This window comes from Paramormyrops kingsleyae, chromosome 9 (genome assembly GCF_048594095.1).
Source record: "Paramormyrops kingsleyae isolate MSU_618 chromosome 9, PKINGS_0.4, whole genome shotgun sequence".
In the NCBI taxonomy this organism is placed as follows: Eukaryota; Metazoa; Chordata; class Actinopteri; order Osteoglossiformes; family Mormyridae; genus Paramormyrops; species Paramormyrops kingsleyae.
In genome coordinates, this window is record NC_132805.1 from 28,336,350 (window position 1) to 28,361,935 (window position 25,586).

A 25,586-nucleotide genomic window follows, 5' to 3' on the forward strand; every position below is an offset into this window, starting at 1 on the left:
GTGACTGACGGCGCCTGTATTTACAGGAAGAGCGCGAGAGCGAGCGCGCTTGAGCACAGTGTACACCGTCGCAAGTGAGCGCGCTCGAGCACAGTGTGTACCGCCGAGAGCGGGTCTTCCGCCGGCTGCTCTGCTGCCTGCGTCCACCTTCGTATTCGCCTCGGTAAATGGTCGGTCCTGCTCGTTTTCCGGGGGAAGGGGTGAGTAAGCACTTCTTGGTGTCTTTTAACGGATTAATATGAAGCTAACTGGCCGCGGATGTGTGATTTCCGAGGTGGATAATCGCGGCCGTTCGGGCTTTGTGTCAGAGAAGCGCAGCGGCTGATCGCGGCCGCGGCGCCGGGCTGGATAAAGGACGGGGTCGCCTGTTCGCGCGGTTGGGAACCCGGGAGGCAGGGTGGCTGCTGGGAGGTTGGCTAGGCGACGGACGGGCCTGCTCGCCTCCCTTCACCCTGCCGTGAAGCGGCATCCTCCCTGCCGCCTTCCGCTTAACCAGCGGCCCTGTCATTTTCTGCGACGCACCGCATGGTAACGGGAATAGGCTCTCGGGTCTTACTGCTGTGATAGAGTCCTCTGGATATGACACCCGGCCCGACTGACGTGTGAACCGTGGTTTTCTCAGAAAGGGGAGCCGTTCGCCCGGGCAGCTGATTCCCATTGCATCCACATTGTCATCAGTGTTCACCTCCGGTCCCGTGTCCGGAGCCTTTTCTCTATCCACGGTTTAGCTGGTGCTGAATCTTGCAGTGTAGTCCTGGATGTTTTGGATTTTCACTGCTGGTGTATCTCTTTAACCATTCTGTCATGCAGCTCTCAGTGCTGTAGTTTCTCCAACTGGATGTAGGGACCCCGTGTCTGTTTGCAAGTTGGAAATAAAGCAGTTTCCATGGAGATCTGTCTATTACATATTTTTGAATATATTATGCTAGTGAGGTAACATTTCAGTAACTCACCAAAAACCTGCAGGTCACATCACTTCAGCCCCTGTCCTTTCAGTCCCGCTTTTTGTTCTGACTGACCTCTTAATTCAGAATCAGTGTCAGAATCAGAAAAACTTTACTGATCCCCGGAGGGAAATGGTTTTTGTTGCAGTTGCTCACCAACCAGTTAAGGGAGAAAAAGGGGAGAGCATGTAAAGTAAAACGTAAGTACAAGTAGTCATACAAAAATATCACAGTAACCAATAAAAAAGTAAAAGCAGAAAACCAATAACTATAGTAAATTACCCAATGTGCAGTTGTGTAGCTAAGATAAATTAAAACTAAAACTGAACAGGTATGTGTCCTGCAAATAGGCTGAAGATAGTTTGTATAATATACCACTTGTTCCAACAAGACGAAATGTGCAAGTCTATTATGAGCTATATTATATGCTGTGCAAAGAATACTGTACATATTATATTATGCACAGTAAGGTGTTATACACTATACTATACACAGTGCGGAGCATATTATACACTCAGATGTGCACATGGGGAAATTATATACATGTTGTGGAAAAAACTAGGACTGTACAATGTATATTATTCACCAGATTGTACAGTGTGCATATGGTATGGATATAAATGATAGGAACAGAAACTGTACCTGGTATATTTCAATGTTCAGCAGAAAGGAGAGTTGTATAGTGCACTGGGAGAAAGGATGACATTCAGTAGTGCACTTAATCGTTCTGAATCTCTGGTTGAAGGTGCTCCTGTGTTCAGCCACCACTCTGTGCAAAGGATGGGAGATGTTGTCCATGATGGAAAGGAATTTGGATAATGCCCTCCTCTCTGCCACTATCTGGAAAGAGTCCAACTCCACTCCCAGGACAGCTCCGGCCGTTTTTAATGATCCGGCTGCCACTAAATTATTATCCACATGTTGTAATCGTATGTTAGTTGAGTGCCACTCCGCCTTGCATAATTCCCAGTTCTGGGATGAAGTTACTTCAACTGCGACCCCATGATGCACGATACCTTCCATCTGGCCCTGGACAACTTTCCCAGTTGTCCCCCAGAGATATTGGGCCTGGTTGAGAGATGTGGATATTCTCAGACGTGCTTGTGTGCATTTAAAAATGGGGTAGCATTTTATTTTTCACCTGTTATAGCATTGAGACAAATCAGTGGCTCTTATGTATTTGTTTTATTATTCTGACACTGCCTTATAATGTCAGTGTAGATGTATAAAGACAAGAATGCCCCCTTGTCTTTTTAGTTTTAATAAAAGCTTATTGTCTTTGGGTCAGAGTGACCTGACTTGAAGCCAGTCCGTCACTGGATACTGACAGGAAATCAGACACAGGACAGCTTTTTTGAACGAGGGATATGTACGCTACAAATACCCACTAGCTGGGGCCAGCCTTGAAGCCAGATGAGGTTGCATATGGAAGAAAGAGCAACTCAAAGAGTGTTCCCTCTCTGGAACCCTGAGTTTGAACCTTGTCACATAAAAGCTGTAGTGTGGGATCAGCCAGATTAGTGGTTATGATGCTGATACTGGGCTGAAGGAATGCTGAAGTTGCAGTTTAATGTGATGACTGGGCTCTTGCCTGGAATGAGGATCCCTCCATTTAATTTACTTATTTTTCCCACAGTGCACCACATTCTGTTCAGGGGCATTCTTAATAAATGTGCACTTCAAACGTGAAATGGTCTTCTTTGATGAAGAATTCCCACCCAGTCTTCTGGATTCTTAATCAGGAACACATTATCCAAAGATGTGCAGAAATTATTTGTGTACACACTTAGACAAGTATCTCACAATGAGCCAGAGCTTTACTGAGTGCCAGCTTGGGACTGAAGCCTGCTATTTGTTCATCACCACTGTCCCTCTTACATTGTTTTTATTTGCCCTGGGTTTTGCGTGTGAAAATTGAGCTCCAGTTGGGCCACTCTATCAGCTGTTTAAATAATTTATCAGCTTCACTCCAGTTCTACATTTTTGTAGGACTTTGTGTTAAATAACCAAGAGCGTGTGCTGGAAACTTCAGTCTGGTCTGATACCAGGTCTTAAGACATGTCGCTTTGGCTGTTTTTTTTGGTAACTGTATAATATTGAATTTGACTTTAAAACAAAACATTAAGGCACATGTTTTAATGGTGATGAGCCCTGTGACAATGTACATGCTTAAACCCCATATACATACAGTACTGTCACAATTTGTTCACATACAGTGTGAATTTTGGGGAAAGTCTTCTTTGATTTTGTTTTGGACTGCAGAAAAAGTCCCTTATGCAGCATTGGTCTGCCAGTCTCTTATAAAGTCCATGTCTATTCCTTTTTCAGTAAAGCACCAGGAGCTTCTGACTGTGTCTAGCTTGCAAGATAATGTGCTGTTCTGAAAGCTGCACCCCTTGCCCGTTAGTGTTTTTGTTTGACAGCTCTATGTTTGATTTGATTGAATTCAGCCTTTTGGTAAATTGGCTTTTTGTCATCTACCTCACCGGACAGCAGTGCCCCTATGGCTATTACTTATTTGCTAAAAAAGGGCAATCGATTCACATCCTTTCCACCAAACAGCAGGGTCGTTTTCACTGTTTGTGATGCAAGTGGCTTTGTCGTTCTCTGAATTATGCTTAGTTACAGCAAAGTAGTTTTCCTTAATGGACATAATGACCAGATATGAAATGTAAAAGGTTATTGCCAGGTGTTAAGATAGTTGACGTAGTTGCATGTAACCCTTGTAAAATAATACAACATTTAATAGTTTGAGGTGTGTTTTGTCATCTGTACACAACATTACTAGAGCGGCACATGTTGTATGAGGCTTACTTGTCACAGGAAAGTGAAATATGAGGAAGTTTCATTGTCGATTCTCACTGCGAACAGAAAAGTACTTCATTTTACATGTTAGAGGTAATTTTCCAACTGTATTAGTGGATAAAATGGCCTTATATGTAATCCTGATAGTCAGTGGACTTCACCATAGCCATTCTTGACAGTGCAAGCTGCAAATTTTCTTTGTTAATCCCCTTTGGGGGGGCTGGAGGGACTTCAGCTCAAGTTGAAGTACCACAGAAAGACAAGGTTTTCCTTTTTGGGCTTGTCGTAGGAGTGCAGCCCTAGCTGCCGTTTGCCTCGCAAGCTTACCGTTGCACAACCCATCCCGGTAGTGGGGCGATGTCGAGCAGTCTGGTTCCATCCGGTTCCTTGAGTTGAACTGACTTGAAGTGAGGATTCCATTGAGGCGGGTCATTGTTGGTTCTTGTGCGGCCGTGAATACCTGTCATAGCTGAAGTGCGTGAGCATGTTACCTTCCTGCTTATGCCTCAGTGTGTCACCAGCTGAAAGCCGTGTTTGATTCCTGTTTGGCTTTATTGTTAATTGCAGTATTTTGAGGTCTATGTTTTTTGCATTGCATTCGGTCTTTGTAACAGGATGCAAACAGATTTCAATGATCAATATGGAGTCATAAGAAGGGGATTGAGTGGTTTGTGTGTGGTTCCCCCAGGGACATGAAAAGCTTTGGTAACAAGCCCATTCATTTGCTTCACCTAAATTTTATTGCTGTTTACATTGAATAGACCTTTTATTCCCCCATTGACCTAAGACTTGTATCTCCTCCCAGGACTCAGTGATTGTTTTGCTTCCCTGTGTCTTGTTTTTATTCCCCATCACCATGTTAAGTCTCCAGTCCCAACTTAAATAAAGCCCCCATTCTGTCCTCCCAAAGCTGTGTCATATAATTGTGCTTTGTCTCCGTCCCCAAGCAAGCCTTATTTCCTTAGTAATTCCCTGCTGCTGTAGTGGATTTGCTAGTTTATCTTGCATCAGTGGGTAGCCGACAGCATAAGAGCCGTGTTGTATCCATCATTCATGGAAACTGGACCACATGCTCTTTGCCATCTCATTGTATCAGGAACTCATGTTTAAATCTAAAATCTTCTTCTGCCCTGCTGGTTTCTCATGGTCAATTATAGGTGTGCGGAGTGGCATGGATTCAAAGTAGTGAGGCTTGATTAGCTTGTGATCTCACCAACTGTTTCTTTAACATGGGGATATTGTGTGATGCATTTTTCTTCTTATTCTCATCCCCTTAACCCAGGGCTCCTTGAAAGCTGGTACCATGGGATCCCGGCTTGCCACGGACGTTTGGAAATAAGCTACCCCTCAACCCACTGATCTGCCTGTGACCACGGACCAAAAGCTGGCCATGGCAGGCTTCAAGCGCGGGTATGATGGCAAGATTGCTGGGCTGTATGACCTGGACAAGACCCTGGGCCGTGGCCACTTTGCAGTGGTCAAACTGGCGCGCCACGTCTTCACGGGGGAGCAGGTAGCAGTCAAGGTCATTGACAAGACCAAGCTGGACTCGGTCGCTACCGGCCACCTCTTCCAGGAGGTGCGCTGCATGAAGCTGGTGCAGCACCCCAACATTGTGCGCCTCTACGAGGTCATCGACACGCAAACAAAGCTGTACCTTATCCTGGAGCTGGGTGATGGCGGCGACATGTTCGACTACATCATGAAGCACGAGGAGGGCCTAAGTGAAGAGTTGGCCAAGAGGTACTTCGCTCAGATCGTGCACGCCATCTCCTACTGCCACCGGCTGCACGTGGTGCATCGCGACCTCAAGCCCGAGAACGTCGTGTTTTTTGAGAAGCAGGGCCTGGTGAAGCTCACTGACTTTGGGTTCAGCAACAAATTCCAGCCTGGAAAGAAGCTGACCACCAGTTGTGGCTCCCTAGCTTACTCAGCCCCGGAGATCCTGTTGGGGGACGAGTATGATGCACCGGCTGTGGGTAAGATCTCATTGGCTCATTGACAGTATGGCACCTTATACTGTAGATGTCTTGCTCTCCATCTGAGAATTTCCTTTTACTTTGTCATAGTTTGGTGTGAAATCAGTGCCCTGTATACTCTTGAACGAGAGCTTCAATGGAAAAAATCTCCCTACAGCAAACTAAAAGCTACCAGCAAACTTTCCTTAGCATTTCTTTACTCGATTCTGTTTTTCTTATTTTTTTAATTCAGCAGAACCACCCTTCTTTTAGACACATTACATTAATTTTACCTTTATTATCTCGCTCAGAGATTTTAACTCTTGAGTCACTGACTAACATTTTTGTGGTTCTTGGTCTGTGGTGTAGATTGAGGTCATCAGGAGATATTGTTAAAATGTAACAATTTAAAAATGTTTGAAATGAGTTGAGTAGACTTCGTCATTCAGTATCACCGTTTGGCCCAGTCTGCCAAGTTTGAGGCAGAAGATAGTATTTTGTAGGCAAAACTTGTTTTTATTTTGCTCTGCTGCTTAAAGATAGAATGAGGACTGTTTTATGAGCAAGTGAAGGTGGCCAATGATCACGATTATGCAGTAGGTGAAATCTGGATTGAGATGTTTGATTCGTTGAATCTGTGGTGCTCAAGCTGCAAAAATTTGGGTTCTTTATAGTGCTTGTGGTCCGGTAAGTCCAACTAATATACCCATTTCAACCGGGCTCTATTGAGCCACTTCAGCACAAGCTCAACCAACATTCTGTCAGTGTTGGTCATGGCATTGATTGGACATTGAACATATAATAACATATAATAATCGATTCTTTATTGCTCCCCTTGTGGAAATTGCCTTTACACCTCCCTCAACAAGCTCTTTTGTAGAGTAAGTTGTCCGCGAAGGGCAGCCACCAGTAGTGGCGCCCAGAGAGCTGGGGGTTAAGGGCCTTGCTCAAGGGCCTGCAGATGTGCTGAGGCTGGGTTTGAACCAGCGACCTTGTGATATCAGGCACACAGGCTTAGCCCACTGAACCACACGCTGCCCCAAAGAGGTGTCAAATAGAGGAAAAACATAGAGGGGGTTGTGTATACCAAGTTTGTGGTTTTAATGTGACTTTAGGGTCATTCATTTTTAATTAAATAAATTTCCAGTCACTGTTTTGCATCACAATTTTTGAATTTTACTGGAATTTAACATGTGAATTACATATACCTTAGCAGCTCACGGAGAAAAACCTTTTGAGATGTAGCTCCTTTAGAGAATGTTTTTTTTGAGTTATTACAACTACATGGCTTAGCTATACTTGTTGAAGAGTTCAAAGAGAGTACTTTTCATTTAACTTAACAATTTAGCTGTAGGGTTTTCATTCTTTTTTGGTTTCCCTGGGTCATAGACTGATTATTAGTTGAGGAGCCGTTTCTGTATAGATAGAAGGATGCTACCTGGTTGAGCTGAATCATGCAGAGCATGAGTATGTCCCTGCCTCCCTCTCCGCATTCTTCCCCTCAATCTACCCAGCCTTGGTCCTACTAGTCATGTCTACTGAGCAAGACAACAGAGATCTCCCAGCAACGTGTGTGTGTTTGTTTACCGTGCAAAGAGCTACGATGTCTCACTCTGGAATCCCGCTCCATCATGGGAGGTCGGCTGTGACGCATGAAGTGTGTGGGAGGAATGTATGCGTGCAGCTGGGAGCCAGAGCACAAAGGGGATTGCTCTTTATTAGTGTGCTTTCATAACGCATCAGGGTTGGGGGGGGTGTTTCTGTACCATGGAGTAATGTTGAGTAAGTTGTCTGCCATTGCTTCAGTTGTAGATGTGTCCTTACCATTTTGGTGTACACTCAAGGGACAGTTACCTTTTTATGGTGTTGCTGAAATGTTGTGAAGTAGAATCTCTTGGGTCACAGTCACCCACTTGCATTTGTTTCTCATCGAACTTGAATTGTTTCTGGAAAATGGTTTAGCTGTTTGTGTTTGACTCTAAGGATGCTGAACAAAAGCTAACGTGGAGCAGCTGCTTAAAAACTGTATTTGTGAAATGGTGATCCTGAAGGTCTGACTGAAGGTTTGTCAGTAACTGTACAAATATCATAACAATATAGGCAAATTTTAATTCATGTGAGAGCTGAGAAAATGTTAAGCATTTTCACTGTAAGTGTCTCGCATGACTGTCTGCCTGGTGTTTTTCCGTGAGAAAGCTTGCTATCTTGGCAATTTAACACGCGTCATGATGTGGGGCGTGGACACAGACTTGCTTGTCACTGACCTTTGGTTCAGTCTTTTCCATCCTTTTGGTTTTATGTTTTACATCAGTTTTAACAGAGTTAAATATAATCCTGAATATTTTAGATTGTCTAGCTTTGTGTGTATGAAGACTGCGTCTGATGTGAAGCACTTGAGCGTCTTTGACAGCTGCTGTACTATTGTACTTTTGACTTGAGCGGCGATCCTGCCGTCCCGGAGGAAGCTGAGATAAGGGGAAGGTATGTGGTAGAACAAGCAGTGTAGGAATGACGCAGTTTTGCGTCACTCCAGTAATGTATCTCAAATGTGTGCTTTACTAGTGTTCCCAGAGGGCAAAAATGTTGAAATTTTCTACACCTGCACTTTGATATGCGTTTCCCCCCTTTCTGATGGGTACAAGAAGTTCACTTCCTCTTTATTTTGGTTCCTGCTCTCTGTTGAAACACTACAGCCTAGCCACGAGCCCTACTGAAAGTCTTACACTTATGCAGAACTCGTGTTCAATTGTCACTTATGGTTCTCAGCCTTTGACTAATCAATCAAAATAAATGGTGCCATTTTAGTATTTGTGTAAACCTGTATATCCCTTGAGACAGATCAGTTGTACCTGCACAATCACACCTTAAACTGACCAGCTATGTGTTGGGCACCACACCCATCCTGTGCCTGCACTGCTTCTTATTCACACACTGATGATGAGTTGTCTTTTACAATCCCTGGCTTGCTAAGCACAAATTCTTTTATCATAATGAAGATTTACATTTAGAAACAGGCCTGAAGGGCACCCGTGAATGGCAATGTCTGCTATTGTGAAAGTGAAAGTGAAAACGGCTGATAGGCCTGGTCAATCCCTCACCTCTTTGAAGAAGGCCGGGAATGATCCAGCCACGTGCCGTAACACTTTTACCCCCAACTGACACCCCACCGAGTGGTGGAGGATAACCTACATCAGTCAAACCACTGAGCAAAACCTGCCGTGATGCTTGTATTGATCAGCTGGGCCTCCAATGTAAAAATCCTAGTAGTTTCTTTGAATCTTAAGAACAGTTTGCGACAAAAGCTTATCTTTAGAAAATTTCACAATGGCCGAAGTCAGGTATTCAAATGTATAAATATTTCTTGCATAATGTCAGCTTAGTGTAGGGTGAACCTATTTAAAAACTAAATATTAGTGTTTTTGCCGTTTTCACATTCAGAGTTGATTTAATTATCTTGGTAGAAATGAAACTTGCTGTGGTACATCAAACATTTTATAGTTGATTTAAGTAATAAGGGCCTCAGGCTTGCAAAAGAAAACAACAATCACACAAAACAAAACTGCTGACTCTGGCGAGTCTCATTCAGCTTTCAGGACTTGAATCTTCATGCTCTGCCACCAGAGATATTTTTCGTATGTTTTGCAGAACCAATCAACCTTTATTATTGTTCCATGTTACTTCCCTCACTCAGTACCCTGGCTTCCAAAATATCACTCGAGTTGAACGCTGAATGTTTTCGCAGCGGGTTTAAAAATAGAAAAGTCGGGTAATTTGTTTTGGATTTTGAACAGACCATCTGGAAGCAAGAGTGGGAGCATGAGCCTGTCACACAGACGGGAGGCGGCCGGTCCATCTGAGGATGAAATCGCATCCCGGCATTCGCCAGATGTGTCTGCTGCTCCTACAGATTTTCTTCGAGCAGATTGAGTCTCTGTTTAATTTACATGCAAATCTGCTTCCACGGCCCTGCTCGTCACATTGCTGCCACCACTGCAGTTTCCAGCAGGATGAGGCATGCTGGTGTCTTCCTGGGATGAATGTTGGAACGACCTGAGAATGTTACATATAATGAAAAAAAAAAATTCATTGAGTTCTGTAAGGCATATACAAGGGCATGTTTTAAGGTGTGTTAATACACTACTCTGAATGGATTTGTCTTTTTGCACAAGGCTTTGCTCTGTTATCATGGAAAAAAGTTCCACATTGAAAGGCTGTATGAAATTAAATAACTATCCTGGCTGGGTAAATGTAATATTATTATGAGTCAGAAATATTCCAGTTTCCATCCTGAGCAAGATGTCCTTGTTCGATCCAGATGCTGTAACTAGGTCCTGTTACCATGGGAGTAGCAGCCACAAAGCAGCAATGGAGAGGTGGGTTTCGAGGGGTCAAGAATCTGTCCACAGAGATGACGGGCAGAAGACATTACATTACATTCTGTTCCGGTTGGCTTTCTTTCTTGGAAGTTTACTGTGGTTTTAACTGGACAGTAGGATTTCACCATACATACAAACAGCTGATAACCTTTAGCTGCTCTGGCTTGGAATGGAATTATTAAACATGGTGCCCTATGAAGGCTGACAAAGTTGTGATTTGTGTAAGAACAAAATATGATCAGCCTCTGTTTAGTATCTCATTTTTAGGATACAGTTGTCGAGATGTTTGTGACACTTTGCAGATGCTGTGGAAGTAAATTTCTGAGATACTGATCTGTCTCCTGCATAATTGTTTCACTTAATGGGATCTTTAAGTGACTGTATTACCCATTTCAGCATTGGCTTTGGGGTAAAAAAAAAAAAAAAAAAAAACATTCCCTGTTTCCTGTCAGTATTTCATTTACTCATCAAGTGCATGTTATCGGTGTGAGATTGCCATCATTCTGGCGTGTGGTATCCGAGTACAGATTTGAGAGTCCCCGGAGCACAGCAGTCTGGAAGCGTTCACGTGGATTGAGGTCAGTACCTCGCTGGCTCGTCATCAGAGTCCCCACAGCGTAGATGTTGCCAGGCGACAGATCTGCAAATCGCTGATTAAGCCACCGCTGTGGCGCATATGCTGTGCGTAGCTGGCCAGCAGGTGGCTTGGCTGATGTTTGACATCCGCGGTTCTTCTTGCTGTTACAGCAGTGAGGTCTGGCTGACTGGTGTCTAAAGAAGTAACCCCACCTTGGGGAACCAATTACGGTACCTGAGTGTCTGAGGAGGTGGAAAACCAGGTGTATTAGGGGCTGATCCACACGTGGAGTCCTGATGCCTGCACTGAGCTACCTGTACTTATGGAGCTTCCTCCTCTCAGGAAAAAGTGGGAGACCCACAGCCCCTAACGTTGCCCTGAGGTATGCGACGGCCGCATTTCGAATCTGTATGTGCAGAGCTGCAACCTTAGGAATTGAGGTTGAAACTCTGGCTTTGTGACACAGTTGACCAAAGCAGGGCTCAAGTTTATACATTCACACCTGAATTTTGATTATGCTGATATTTTTTTCCAAATGAGGCTCCTATTGTGCACTGTTTTCCATTGTCACTCATGGTTTGTGGTTAACATGAGGCACAGGATTTTGATCCTCTGCTCAGAGCATCAGTCTGGTCTCTGTCCAGAAAATGCATCTCCGCCCTGCCGCACCCGGTATCAGACAGAGCTTAATTAATGCTCCAGAATGCCTCTTTGTTTCGAGATGGAAATGAAATGAAGCTTTATTTGCTATTTGTACAAATGTGGGTACATTTTGATGCGCTTTTCTTTCCACAAATCTCTTCTTGATCTCCTTTTTACACACTCATAGAGATGAGCATGAGTCTATACCTTGTCATTCTGCATTACTGCTAGATAGCCACTTTGCAGTACATGCGAAAATGTTTAAAAGTGTTGTAATACCCCAAAAAACGCTTGACTTTTTCAAGGGTGCCTGTGGAAATTTTTGGATTTATGAAGCAGAAAGGCAACAAACCTCGATCTAATTCCCCTTTGAATAGGCATGGGATCTTCACTGCTACCAACGGCCATGAAGGAGTCTGCAGTTTGTGAGCCCAGTAGCTACTGCTCATAACACCTGAGCTCTTCTCTACTCTGGAACGCTCTGCTGAGGACACCCAGCTTCCCGTTCTGGGTATTTTGACAGTGCCTGTCTTCCCTAGCAGAGTTTTTGGCCAGAAACCTCAAAGCTGCTCACTGGACAGCACTTGGAAGGCATCCTGACTTCACATCAGTGCGTTTAACTTGGGATGTCATTAGCATCCTCTCAAGTAAATTCCTGAATTCAGACTGGCTACAGTTTGAGCTGCCAAGTATTTCTAAATTTACCAGCAGCCAGTTTTCAGCCCTCATCCCACCCTTATAAGCCCCCAGAGCGGTACAGGGCTGTGCTCGCTGTCTTCATGCCACTAACATAAAGTGACTTTCTTTAACGGAAGTGTGCACTGCTGCAGAGGCGTGATAAAGGTGCCTGTTATTGGACTCGATTGGAGCCTTTTGGCTTTCGACAGGGCTTCTTATGCTCTAAGATACTCAGCACTGGTGCTGCTGCATCGCTGTTTCGTTTTCCCATGTGTTTGTAGAGCGGCTGTTAGCCTAAAGCACCTTGTACATCTTTGATAGTCGATTCCCTTTCTGTCTTCCCTTCAGAACAGAAACGGAGCCTGAGGAACATCTGTCACGTTAAACATCTGTGTTTTGAAAAGGGGTCGGACCTGTGAGCCACACACGGTTTTATCCACACATTGCTCACTTCCATTTTGTATCTCTTGCTGTATATGTGGAAAAACCGAGTGAGGCAGGTCCGATTAGGAAGGTTTGATTATCTAGATTCATTATGTATTCCTAAGCTTGCTTTCATTGACACCCTTTCTGTGGTTCTGATTGGCTTCACCCTTAGCTCTTATGATTCTTAATGCTTGACCAGACCTGGGTTATACAGTGCAGCTGAAACCTCCACAATGAATCCATGCAGGAAATACTCACTTAAAATGCCAGAAACACGAAAGCCAGACTCCAGTCTGTGATAAACATATTATGTGTCGTTTTTTTTGGGTCGCCTGTGGCCATGGTGGTTGAAATGGGTCCCCCTCCCCCCGTCAGAAAAAGAGCAGGGAAGTGGTTGCTTTTGCTCTTGCTTGGTGCTTTCAGGGCATGCTTCATAAAGGGTAAAAAGCCACTCAAAATATGAAAATGCCCCAATTCAGTTCTGAGTGAACGATAAGTCCCATGTTTATTCATAGCTTTAAATGCATCCATCTTCCGCTGAGCTGCCCTTTCATCTATTCTCTGAAAATAAAACACCGTAAACAACACACAGTTAGTCTGGGATCTGGTGTTCTAACCAAAGCAGCCAGTGCCTCTGTGCCCTGGAAGAACAGGCTATGTTCATTAGCTGTTAGCATGGTGTAGCCTTGGTCCTCAGAAAAAGTTACACCTGTGTGGGGAGAGGCGGCTGCTCATAAGGTCAACGGGGGGTGGTTATTTTTTTTTAAGGGTTCTGGGTCCCGATGGGCTACGTGGAATGCTTTGGGTGTGCAGAGAGTCTCCTGGCAATAACGAGGTCGGCTCTGCTTGTCCAATGTTCTTCTCGGCCTGCCTCTCTGGCATCATGGCCGTGTCAGCTGGCATGAAAATGCATGTGCTTCCTTTGAAAATGATTTGAGGGATTCCTCCAGCTGACTCTGACATCCAGGTGAGCTGAGCAGTCGAGGTGGGGGGGGGGGGGCAGTGAGTGGTGGAGGGGGGACTTCTGGTGTCTCACAGGTTCTGGGAGCTCTGCTGTCCCGAGTGAGAATTTGGAGCAGGTGGTGACAGCCGAAGTGGAAGGAGGTGATGCCCTAGCATTCGGAGGTTGGCCTGAGAGGTTTAGCACAGCTTCTCCTGACTGTAAATCATTGGAGAATCAGTGTGATCTGCAAGCCGGAGCTGACCCCACGGTAACTAGGTGACTACCGGTCACATGCTGGGGCAGAACTTGGCGGAAATGCCTTTGAAATATCCGTAAGCTGTGAGAGTGTTATCCTTGTGGTGTGGTTTGGCTAAGTCCAGTCCGTCTGAGTCAGGTGCCAACGATCACTGATGATCAGATCTGTGATCTGCATACCCTTGCGGAGGCGAATGAGGTCACAGGATGGATGGGCTCACCGAAATTCCAGGTTAATGTCATTAACTCATTCAATTCATTTTTAGGGAATGGGTCTTACCTCTGTCAGTTCCCTATCCCCCACCTCCTTGGCTTCCTTGTTACCCTCCTCATTCTTCTACGTCTCCTTATCTGGCTTCTTTGTGAATCTGTCCCTGGCTGGTGATCCAGGATATCTTCTGATGCCAGCATGATTACCCATCTTTATAGAAGCCTGCGTGGAAGGAATGTTCCTTGCATGTCTACTGCATGTAAGCCCATCTCATGAATGTGGCTTAACCACAGCATTGTAACTGGCTGAGCAGTGTGGCGGTGCCTCTGTCGTGGTGAGCAGGAAGAGCCAGAGGCTGACTGTGATGGGGTTGATAATTACCGTAGCCTGAGCTCCCGCCGCAGACAGAAGTCGTATGTCATCTTTCAGGGCGAACAGCTGTGCTGAGCTACTTTTAAACTCCCGGTGTGAGGACACCATGCTCTGGGGAGGAGCTGAGCCAAACAAAAGGCCTTTCTCTAAGCTTTTGTGTGTGTATTGCGGGTCTTTGACACATGGCCACCCACGATGAGGCTGCATGTGTCTGGTGAATCTCCATGACCCGGTGTTTCTCAGACTGTTTGAATGATCCACAGAGGTTTGGTAAAGGAGATGGCGTGGGATATGATACAGTGGTGAGCCGACGTCAGGTGACCCACATTATTGCAGATCAGTTGGCTCCTGCGGTTTTGTCCATCTAGCCATAGCTTCTGTTTTCTCCTGACTCCCAGGACCCCAGACTCAGATGAGCACGATGTACCTGCACAAGCTGCGGGTTCCTCTGCCACAATTGGGTCACTAGAAGCGATTTGTTCTTTCTTTTAAGTTCTTTTTCTTTTCGCTGGGATTTAAGTGTGAGTTTTTATGGAAAAATGAAGGACTGTGAAAATAGTTCCCAGTTTCGTGTGCTCTTTGTTTTGGCGTGGGGCTTGGTGTTTAGTGTTGGCTCATCTTACAACAGGTTACAAGGACATTGTCAGCCCATGAAACTAGAGAATGATTGGAATTAGACTCCATCTCAAAACCGAGAGCTCACTTCATAACAAATAATGACACGCATTGTTGTTCTGAGCATTGCTGTGTTATTGGGAAGATACTTAAATGATGACCACACTTTTTCTCTCTGCCTGAGTGAAATTGAGATCATGTAACAAGTACATAAAATGTACTCCTCCATTTTCAGTTTGTCTCTGTTATAATGATGCATTAAAAACAGCCACCCTTAAGAGCGATATAGAGAAGTGCATTCTCAGCTCTCACTGTCCGTCCTTAATAAAGCAAACAGGGTGTGTCGGGGTGTAGCACTGGTGCTGCTTGATCCGAGCGCCTGGGTTTTGGGCTCTCTGGGATCACACAATGCACCATCTCTGATCTCCACCCCGCTGCAGACATCTGGAGCCTGGGCGTGATCCTCTTCATGCTGGTGTGCGGCCAGCCGCCCTTCCAGGAGGCCAACGACAGCGAGACCCTCACCATGATCATGGACTGCAAGTACACAGTGCCCTCTCACATCTCCAGTGACTGCAGAGAGTAAGTGGCCCAGTCCTCTCGCCCGCATACACGTCCCATCACCAGTATACACAACCCCTTCTGTGTGTCAGTAATTGTGATGTGTATATCACACACTGTATAATTCTTAACTGATGATTTAATGTAGTTTTGTATTCCAGTAAGCTGTATGCAAAAAGCCCCATCTTAGGATGCTTTTCCATTGTACCAGGTACCCAACTTTTGGTACTAAAAAAAATTGGTACTTTCCTTTTTCCATTGATTTTCTGATGCAGTACTAGTACCGATCTACCAACCCAACTGGGGTATTCTTTTTGTACTTTGGGTGGAATTAGTAAATGTGTGCATTGTCGATTGATTATGCAAATAACCTGCAAAATAAAAAATGTAAAAAACAATAAGCAATAGTATTGGATGCACTGACAAATGAAGAAACTCAAGCTTTAATTGTGATTTGGTTGAAAGAACTGATTCACCCAGATTCGGATGGAAGGACAAACGCAAAAAGTATTTCTCTCAAACCAATCTATGAGTGATTTAAACAGCAAGATGAAAATGATAATGATTGCAAACCAAAAGCAGTGTGTGTCGATGTGTCTGAATAACAGAACCTAATTGCATGCAGAACTCATGCAAAAGTAGTGGTGGTAAACTTTAAAATGTTTTTTTAACATATACTAGATAAACTTAAAAAGGTTTAATCATAAAAATTGCAAAGCTTGCTAAGTTTTGTTTCCTATGACAGTAAAAATGTTTTAGAGAAACTTAACCCCCCCCCCCCCCCCCCCTCCACACGCACGCGCGCACACACACACACACACACACACACACAAACAAACAAACACACACCCCATTATGTCATAATACCGGAACTGTATTGCAAAATAATGTCTTTTTTGAAAATACTTTATGTCGCTGAATAATGGTATGAAAAAGCGTCTTAACCCAATTGACTATTGTGGTCCTTGCAATGGGTACTTAACATGCAATGTCGATACCAATATTGCGCATCGCCCAGCCCTATAATATAATAGCCATTTTTAAATTCCGTACAAAACACCCCGCCTCATGTTGTGACGTCATAATGCACGGGTGCCAGTTTTTTTCGCAGCAGTGGAAAACCAACACAGGAAGTACCATTGACTCTGACTTTGGTATTGTTGTGAAGTTTGGTACTTGGTGCAGTGGAAAAGCGCCCCAAGTGGAAAAACCTGTCTTTCCCTTGATTACCTCTTGGCACATCTGGCTGCACGGTGACTTTTTTTTCCTACAGTCTGGATATAATTATCTGTCAATCACCACTGTCGTTATCAGTTCAACGCTCCGAGCTGGGGAGGGTGTCATAGATACAGTGCCTCAAAGGTGCCATTCTCGGTTCAGGAACCAGTCGGATGTTTGCAGCTAAACACTAATTGAAGATCCTATCCACTGTACGACAGCTGTTATGGGTGTTACAGTACACTAAATTCATGGTTCAGTACAAACCTCGATTTTTCAGTTCACAGTTTCGTACAATTTTGGTACCAGAGGGAAAACAGAATTTGTTTTGAAATTAATTATTAATAAGACTGCAAACATACACAATTAGGAGCAGTTGTAAACCAAAGGCAGTGTCTGTTGATGTGTCTGAATAACAGGTTCTAAGACAGGGATATTCAACTAAAATTTAAAGAGGTCCAGTTAGAGAAAACTTCTTGAAGCAAAGGTCCGGAAGATCATACTGTCTAACTATTTAGTGTGATCTACATTTAAGTAGCCTATTAGTTGTACCAACATTGCATGTAATCAGTACCTGACTGTCAAATCAAATTAATTCAGTACATTTCAAAAATGTTTTGACAATATTTATTGTCACGTGACAAAGAACTTCAGCCAGCTGGCTGGAGTGAGATTTTCAATTCGAGATGTCTGCACACACATGTAACAGTTCTTACCTTGTAAATAGTCTGCTTTTGTATTTAACCGTGTCAATACACTTTTGACGTAGCTAATTTTAGGTTTCATAATGAAATAATATAGATTTGCCGTAAGATTTCCAGCGTGAGTCTGAAAGCGTGTCATGCCAGATGCTTGAGATTTGGCAGCCATGAAAATGTACATTTTTTATTTCAACCGAGTTTATTTATAACAGATAACATTACTTTATACATATGTTAAAAAGCAGAAACTTCAACGAACATGAAATCAACAATGAACTACGTCTATTTATCCAATATGTTATATAATACATACTGTACTTGAAAACTGTTCAGCTTTACGATTTCAGGACAGACCAGTCACTCTGTCAGGAACATTACGGCTTTTTGGATGTGGTTTTAGCTTCGATGCTGCTACTAACACTAACGGCACATTAGCGCAGACAAAGGGCTGCATACGCCGAATTACGTCTTGCTTGGCGGTCAAAGGCGTTTGACGTTTATTGGCGTGGGAAACAGCGGTTCTACTGCTAAACCACTACCAAAAAGACTACAAACGCTGCAACGGTTAAAATAGAAGCGTCCCGTCAGGTTTTAAATAACTTAATGTTTTGGCTATCAGTCCGGGTCCGTATAGGACAGCTTCTGGGTCCGGACCCGGACCGCGGTCCGCTTGTTAGTGACCTCTGTTCTAAGAGATGCTTATTTGCACATTGTAAAAAATATGTGAAAGAAACTTTAAAATCAAAAATACAACATTAGAACATAACAACCATAATGAGCTAAATACTGTGTTCTCTGCTGCCAAGTATGTTTGCACATCTGTAGCGAGAAGCACACCTAAAACCAGTTACTACATTTGGTTCAGTATAATTTTTTTAATAAAACACCTTTCACCACAGTCGACCAAAGGCACTTTACTTGCGCGTGTTGTGATGCATTCCTGCATCATTTATACAGTTATACACACATACGCTAATAATGTATTCCATGTTCTATCTTCTTGTGAATTTAGATTCCACACATATCAAGAAATGTCTTAATTTGATTAATTGTGCCTACAGAACCCTCCGTATTCACATGCTGCGTCTGGTCTTTTGTGGCTTGGCTGGGTGGCTGTGAGCAACAGCCTCAGCTGGGTCTGACTTCAGACTATGTCCTGTTGGCTTTGAGCATGTGGCAGGACCCTTGTTAGAGACTGAGGGGTGGTCATGGTGCAGGCTGTCCTGTTCCCATTTCAGAAGTGGAACAGTGTGAGAGAATTTGTGACAGCATTAGTAGAACCTTGTCTATCTTTTAATAATCGTCCTGCTACTGGTTTAGATGCACTTTGTTTACAGTAAACTGCCGATAAAGATTGCGCTGGCAGTGCTGACATGCAGGTAGGCCAGCTGCTTGGAGGGTCCGGGGAGGCCATTAGATACCCCCCACGCTGACTGTAACTCTGCACGTCCTCGTCAGCAATGAACCTCTGCGACAGACACCTGGCACTGGTGGGGTCACTTTGGGGCATATCTGTCCTGAACGCACTTTCCCATGTTTTAGCATTCCATGAGGGTATCCGAATCGGCCCGATGTGTAGATCTTGGCTGATATTGCCGACCGACATTTGAACTTTATCAGTATTAAAAGTTAGCAGCACCAGAGCTAAAGGCAGAAGTTCTAAAGTAATGGAGGTTATTGCATTGGATGGTCAGACATTTTCTGTAGTGGAGGACATGTGGATTTCCTCAGGCTAGATGTAGGTTAGCCCTTTCCAGTCTGAAGAAATTAGGGCCTCCACCAAGGCCTTGATGATGATTAAATTTGTCGAGTAGGGTGTTCAGGGATCGATTGTGCAGTCCACAAATTGCATCCTGTATCGGATAAAAATGGAGTGCAGCATTTTATTTTCCAGTACGGGATGGCAAAACGAGTGACAATTGGCAAGAACTGTTCTCAAAGTGCCGGCCCATGAGAGTTTTATACAGCTTGCGACATTTAATTCATTATTAAACCTGGCCAGCAGACTGAGCAGCCGGTTATCGGTACTGTCGAGAGGTGCCTCACTAGCCTCCCCGTCCTGATTTCCCATCTCGATGGAGCTCCCTGGTTTTAATCGAATTCCAGTGTTTACTCCATTTCATCTCACCGAATCCCTAGGAATGCTTTCTATTCACAGATCTGAATGTTTCTTGTGTACAGACCTGTTTATAATTTTAGCTGCCAGTTTTTTAATGCTTGATTTCATTTGAAAACAGAGTAACTGTCCCCTTTTTCACCATGGTTGATTAAAATAGTTCTTTTTTTTTATTTAATCCATGAGCAATTTGTGAATGAGGACTGTCAGTGGTCCTTTCTGTCCCAAACCTGCCACCTTCCCCTCCTCTGTAAAACAGTCAGGCTTATAGCAAGCAGCCTGCCTGGGGGATATCAAGAGCCCAGGGGCATTGGTAGCTCGCGGATTCCTTAAATGGGCTCGAGTAAACAATGCTGACTACCTTAGCCGCCCGCTTGTTAGGTGGGTAGTTTCCTGATTACCAACAAGGCAAAATTCTACCGACCAAAGCAGACTGTTTAAATATTCTACTATACATCCTTTAAATTTGATGATAATACACACACTGTCTCTTAATGGGCTCTGAGGTCAGATAAGGAGGAGTCAAAGTGTGACTTTTTGCACAGGGTTATTGCCACCCAGGGAGAGTGTGGGGTTAGGGTCTCAATCTGGTTTTCATTAGTGCGCCCCCTTCTGGGCTGATAAAATGGACATCGAAGAATGGAGACCAAAGTCGGAGGATGGCTCCTTGTCCCCACTGTAAACATTTCAGTGCATTTGTTCTGTTACATGTGGCATGAGTCACTGGCCGCTAAGGGCTGGAAAATTCAGTGACATGAGCTATAAATATCCAGTGGGAAGCCCCTCTCCTTACCCCTCCGGCCGAGGAGGAGAATAGCATCGGGCTGGCTGTGGGCACGGGGTTTGGAGGGGGGATCTGTGCCGATTGGTCCTCACCCCTGTAGGACAGTGCTGATGTGGGGGTGGGGCATCAGCGTTTTTCCACCCTCTGCGCTTTATGCTTTGTTCGATGTAGTGTCCTTAGGGTCAAACCTTGGGAAAGTTCCCTGGCCTGTCGCCGGGGGGCAGAGCTGGCAGCCTGTACCCCGACGACATGCAGTGTGCCTCTGTGGCTGCAGAAATGTAAGCCGCATGGGTCAGTTTACCGAAGGGTGCAGGGAAAATGACGCCTTGAGCGGAGCACCTACTGGATACACACTGCATGGCCCACGAGCCCGGGCTAAATTTAGTTTAGTTACTATGTATTGGCACGCACTCTTAGAAAAGTGCCGCGAAAGGCGCTGTAAAATTGAATTGAATTGAATGAGACTGTCATATGGTACAAACAGCTCATCCATGCCTGCTTGGTACTAAGCATCTGCTCATTTGTTATCGGACGTGATGCTCTGGGCTGTAAATGCAGGGGGGGGGGCCTGGTTCTGAGTAGCTCGTCCTCGATCCCTAACACCCCTACCCCTTCCCTGGCAGCCTGATCAACCGCATGCTACAGAGGGACCCCAAACGGCGCGCTTCGCTGGACGAGATCGAGCGGCACCCATGGCTGCAGGGCGTCGACCCCTCCCCGGCCACCAAGTACAACATCCCATTGGTGTCCCACAGGAACCTGTCTGAGGAGGAGCACAACAGCATCATCCAGCGCATGGTGCTGGGTGACATCGCTGACCGCGAGGCCATCATTGAGTAAGGGCCTCGACCGCACTCGCCCTGCGCTGTAACCAAAGTAGGGTTAGGATGGCACACATACACAAGCGTGGCCGCAGTAAGTGCTATATGGATGCACCAGGATGGCACGTCTTTGCGTTACCCTCTCTGCAGCGAGAGTAGCACACGTTCAGGGCCGAGTTCGAATCTGACACCTCTGCCCTGCGGAGCTATGCAGCCCCACCCACCTCACCACCACTATGAGAAACAGCAGACAGTGCTAGTAAAAGTGATATTTTCAGCAGGCACATTAACACTTGTGGTCTTTGCACCCTTCAGTGTGAAGGGTGGGGCCTTTCTTTACAAGTCCGTAGCTCTGCTTACCGTCGCTAGCAAAGGTCCGAGTGAGCCGTGTGCTTATTAGCATGTTAGCTCTACACGTTCTGGTGAAGGATGAAGTTTACTTCCCCATTTACGTTTAAACTGAAGTGTCATGCAGATGCAAACACTTTCATTTCTGTCTGCATGGTTTAACCATAGATTTAAATATTTAATTAATGCTGCATCTTCTGAAATGTAGAACTCTGAGGGATAGACCTGTTACCTTAGAGAATCGCTGTCTTAATTAAACATCTCTAATTATTGTGTGCCCGCCCCCCCCTCCCTCTCCCCCCCCGCCCCAACGTTTTGGTATGATCTCTGAAAGGCAGCCTTGAGTAACTTCAGATGCCAAGGTCATTCTGCAGATTAAGTATTCATCCTTCGTCCCCTTGGGAGTCGATTTAAAACCACTGTAATTACTGTCTGCTGCCCTGGACCTCAGAGTAGTGGCTGCTGGGAAGGGTCCACGTGAAGTCTGGCCGTGTGTACGTGGAGGCCATGCTGGACCCGACATCACACTTCATTCCTGATCACTTTCCGATCTCCGGGATCTCCTTTGCTCCCGCGCTCTGTAGTCCTGATGTTTTACTCCTGTCTGTGTCTCAAGGGCCCTGGAGACGGACAAGTACAACCACATCACGGCCACATACTACCTGCTGGCCGAGAGGATCCTGAAGGAGAAGCAGGAGAAAGAGGTCCACACGCGCTCGTCCAGCCCAAGCAACATCAAGGCCCAGTTCAGGTACCGGCCACCCAGAGGGGTCGCACTGTCATACCTTGGCTAGCCGGCACTCTGTCGGGTGGTAAATCTTTCATTTTGACTTGACTTTGGCTTTATTATGGGATGGCGTTCTGGTCTGTGGGGTGAAGGTGTCATGTGATGCGAGGCGTGTCTCTCCTCCACAGGCAGTCGTGGCCGACGAAGATCGACATGCATCAGGACATCGAGGACAGCCTGGCAGCATCATCTATCTCACATGCGGGGGGCCCCCAGTCTCCTGCTAGGAGCGCTGAGAACCTGCTGAATGGGCACCGTGCCAAGGGGCTGCTGGAGCTGGGACGGCGAGAGGACCCTGGGGAGCCCCCGCCGGTGCCCCCTGGAGGCTGCCCGCCACCGCAGCTGCCCCCGGCCCCCGCTACCCTCAAGCCAGGCGGGGCCTGCGCCGCAGCCAAGCAGCGTACGTGCCTCTTCAGGGTGGAGGAGGATGAGGAGGAAGAGGAAGAGCAGGAGCCAGCACCACTGCCGACACAGGTGGTGCTGCGCCGCAAGCCTTCAAGCGTCACCAACCGGCTGACGTCACGCAAGAGCGCCCCCGTGCTCAACCAGATCTTCGAGGAGGAGGGCGAGTCGGACGACGACTTCGCTATGGATGAGGGGCTGCCACCGAAATTGAGCCGGCTGAAGATGAGCATGGCTTCGCCAGGCACGGCGCACAAGCGCTTCCCTCGCCGCAAGAGCCAGGGCCGCGGCTCTAGCTGTTCCAGCTCGGAGACCAGCGACGACGACTCTGAGAGCCACCGGCGCCGACTGGACAAGGACACTGGCTTTAGCTACAGTTGGAACCGCAGGGACAGCAGCGAGGGCCCTCCGGGCAACCCAGGGGGCAACGGGGGGGGAAGCAGTGGAGGCGGGCAGGGCAAGCCGCCTGGGGATGCCGGACAGGGGCCGGACAGGAGCGGTGGGGGTGGGACGGGAGGTGGCGGAGGGAAGGCCCAGGGGAGCCCATCCAGCTGCTCCAGTGGCAGCAGCAAGGCCGCCTCAGGCTCCACCCGGAGTTCTGCCAGGGCGACTGGGGAGCTGGTGGAGGGCCTGAAGCTCATGAGGCTGTGCCTTGGCTCGCGGCTACGCCCCCTGGGTGCAGCAGGCATGGCCAAGCTGATCATAGACCCTCAGGGCTTCTCTGGTGTCAAGGTGCAGGAAAAGTTCTCCTGGAGGGTGTGTGTGGGCCCCGGGGGCTGCCTGGACGGGGAGTCGCTCCACAACGGCCCTGGTGCTCTGGCCCGTGGGCCCGTTTCAGCCTCCATCGGGGAGCTGGACCTGGCGGCCAGGGAGAAGCACATGAACTTGAAGAACAGCGTCCTACAGCTACCTCTGTGTGAGAAGACCATCTCTGTGAACATTCAGCACCATCCAGCCGACGGGCTGCTGTACACCTCCAGCCAGGCTAGCTGCTGTCAGGTCATATGACCGCAGCAGGTCGGACAGAACCCCCCCACCGTCTGTAGCAGGTCTGGTAAACCTTTTTCAGTGGCCACGAGTGACCCCCACCAGTTTTCCTCGGTTTGTCTTGTCAACTTTCTGGCTCCCGCCTGACCCTCAGCGTGTGACACGGCGTTTCCCAGAGGCCGTGTTTTCATTTTCGTTAGCTTTGCTTCTTTTTGATTGCCCCCCCCCCCCCCCCACAGCAAACATGATTGTTTGTTCATTCGTTTGTTTCTTTCATACAGATGCTTTGGGGCAATCTCGTCACAGTTTGATGAAAGGTAGACTTCTATAGAAAGACGAGGCGAAAGTGAATGATATGGGGCTGAGGTCAGGTGTCTAGGACAGAGAGCACCTGAGGCGGTCCAGGGGAAGCACTTAGGGTGGGCGAATTATGGCCTTGGCAGCTCTCGCCGTCCGGGTGACTGTGGCAGGGGCTGGCGGCGATGGCTGAAAGTCATAAAGCCGATAAGAATCATTGATTATTTTAAATGTACCCCTTTGAGTCTTAAGAGGTGTGTACACAAGTCATTTTAAGCAAATCAGGTTTTTTTTTTTAATTTTTAATTTTACCCTGAGGTGCTTTTACTTGTTGCACGCAGACAATCTTTGCTTTTAACTTCAGGGACATAAGTCGTGATTTTAAATGTTTATCCCGTTTTACAATCGAATAGATTTACACTTTGATTTAGGTGCATCCTTAAGCATTGTACCCGGGGAGAGGTCACATTGACAGAGAGAGTCACACACTTAAATGGGGCATCACATGAACCAGCATAGGAGGTTCTCCTCCTAACAATGCAGTCTTTAAACCCAGCATCATATGAGGTAGAAAGTCTTCTAGAGGAAGGAGTTTGTCAGTATTGGATGGTCGCACAGCGTGTGCCAATTGCGTCTTAGTATTAATGGGTCCGGCCCTGCGGTGGTATGGGCGCACAGACAAAGCTGTCACCCTGGCTGTATGGGCATTGAACACCGTCAGATGTACTGAAGGATTTAAAATAAACAGAAGGCATTCAAGTGATCACAGAAATGGGGGAGGTGGGTGTCGAGAAGGTGGGCTCTTGATTTGGAAAATCTAGCCCCTCTATTAGGAACTGCTGTCAAATTATGTGAATGATTTCCTGCCCAGTCTCCGACAACCTTCCAACTCCAGCTAAAGAATCAACACATCCGCCAGTGTAACGCCGTCTTTTTCTTAATCATCTCTTTGTACTGTAGTTCTCTTAAAGGCACGTTTTAAAGGGATGTCTGTATATGTAACGTTTCCAGTTTTAGGTTTTATAAGGACTGCTGTTAAGTCCCTCTGAGAGTGAGAACTGCGGCCCCCATGATCACTGCCAGGAAAAAGAGGCTGGGATCATGTCGCCACCGGGCAGTGTTCTGTTGTTGGGTTTTGTTCGTACTTTCGTTTGTATGTTCATTCGCTCGCTCGCTCCTTCATTTGTTTATTCACTCCCTCATTCAGGCTCTCTCCTCAAAGAGGTGCATGGCTCTGCAGCCTTGAAATCGGAGACACATGAGAATATAGGGGATATATTTTAAGGGCATTGGCAATAAACTATATGTTGCAGCTATATGTAAATATTTGTTTTATAAATAAAAATATGTAAAGCTGTGGATGGCAGCTTGTTCACAACAAAATGGTTTTTGTTTTTTCCCCCTCCTTCTGAAGTATGTAAATAGGGGTGTAAATATGTGGTGCTCCCCCCCGTCCAGCAGTGACGTCCGTCGCTGTGTAACTGTATCCTGGAGCCTTATCAGCTACATGTGTTTTAAAAAGCTGTCACTGTCGTCTTACCCGGATGTAAACGTGTAATAGACTGCATGTGTTCTGCCACCATTATTGCTCGAGGTCAGAACAAACCACTACTCTGAACCGTGTTACTGGACCAAACCGCGTACTGACTCAGAAGAACAATAATGAGATGGTGTCTTTGTACCGCTTAGTAGCTGGGTCCTGTCCTCAGAAAGACTTGTATAGGTATGATCATGTCCCAAATTAAATGTTGTGTAAAAAGCT

General features: G+C 46.1%; 1 protein-coding gene across 1 annotated transcript; it reads left to right on the forward strand.

Annotated features, from left to right (window-relative positions):
- snrka (SNF related kinase a) lies at positions 1–25,586 on the forward strand. Its single transcript, XM_023806264.2, has 6 exons — positions 1–200; positions 5,032–5,728; positions 15,243–15,384; positions 20,806–21,018; positions 21,968–22,102; positions 22,267–25,586. Exons 2-6 carry the CDS (start codon positions 5,140–5,142, stop codon positions 23,546–23,548), a joined length of 2,361 nt encoding a protein of 786 aa, XP_023662032.2. The 5' UTR covers positions 1–200; positions 5,032–5,139; the 3' UTR covers positions 23,549–25,586.

What these genes read in the sequence shown, in the direction of transcription:
- snrka (XM_023806264.2), top strand. Translation starts at nt 5,140, where the DNA reads ATGGCAGGCTTCAAGCGCGGGTATGATGGCAAGATTGCTGGGCTGTAT. An exon ending in ATCTCCAGTGACTGCAGAGA is followed by an intron (nt 15,385 to 20,805) that starts GTAAGTGGCCCA and finishes CTTCCCTGGCAG; the next exon opens with CCTGATCAACCGCATGCTAC. An exon ending in AACATCAAGGCCCAGTTCAG is followed by an intron (nt 22,103 to 22,266) that starts GTACCGGCCACC and finishes TCTCCTCCACAG; the next exon opens with GCAGTCGTGGCCGACGAAGA.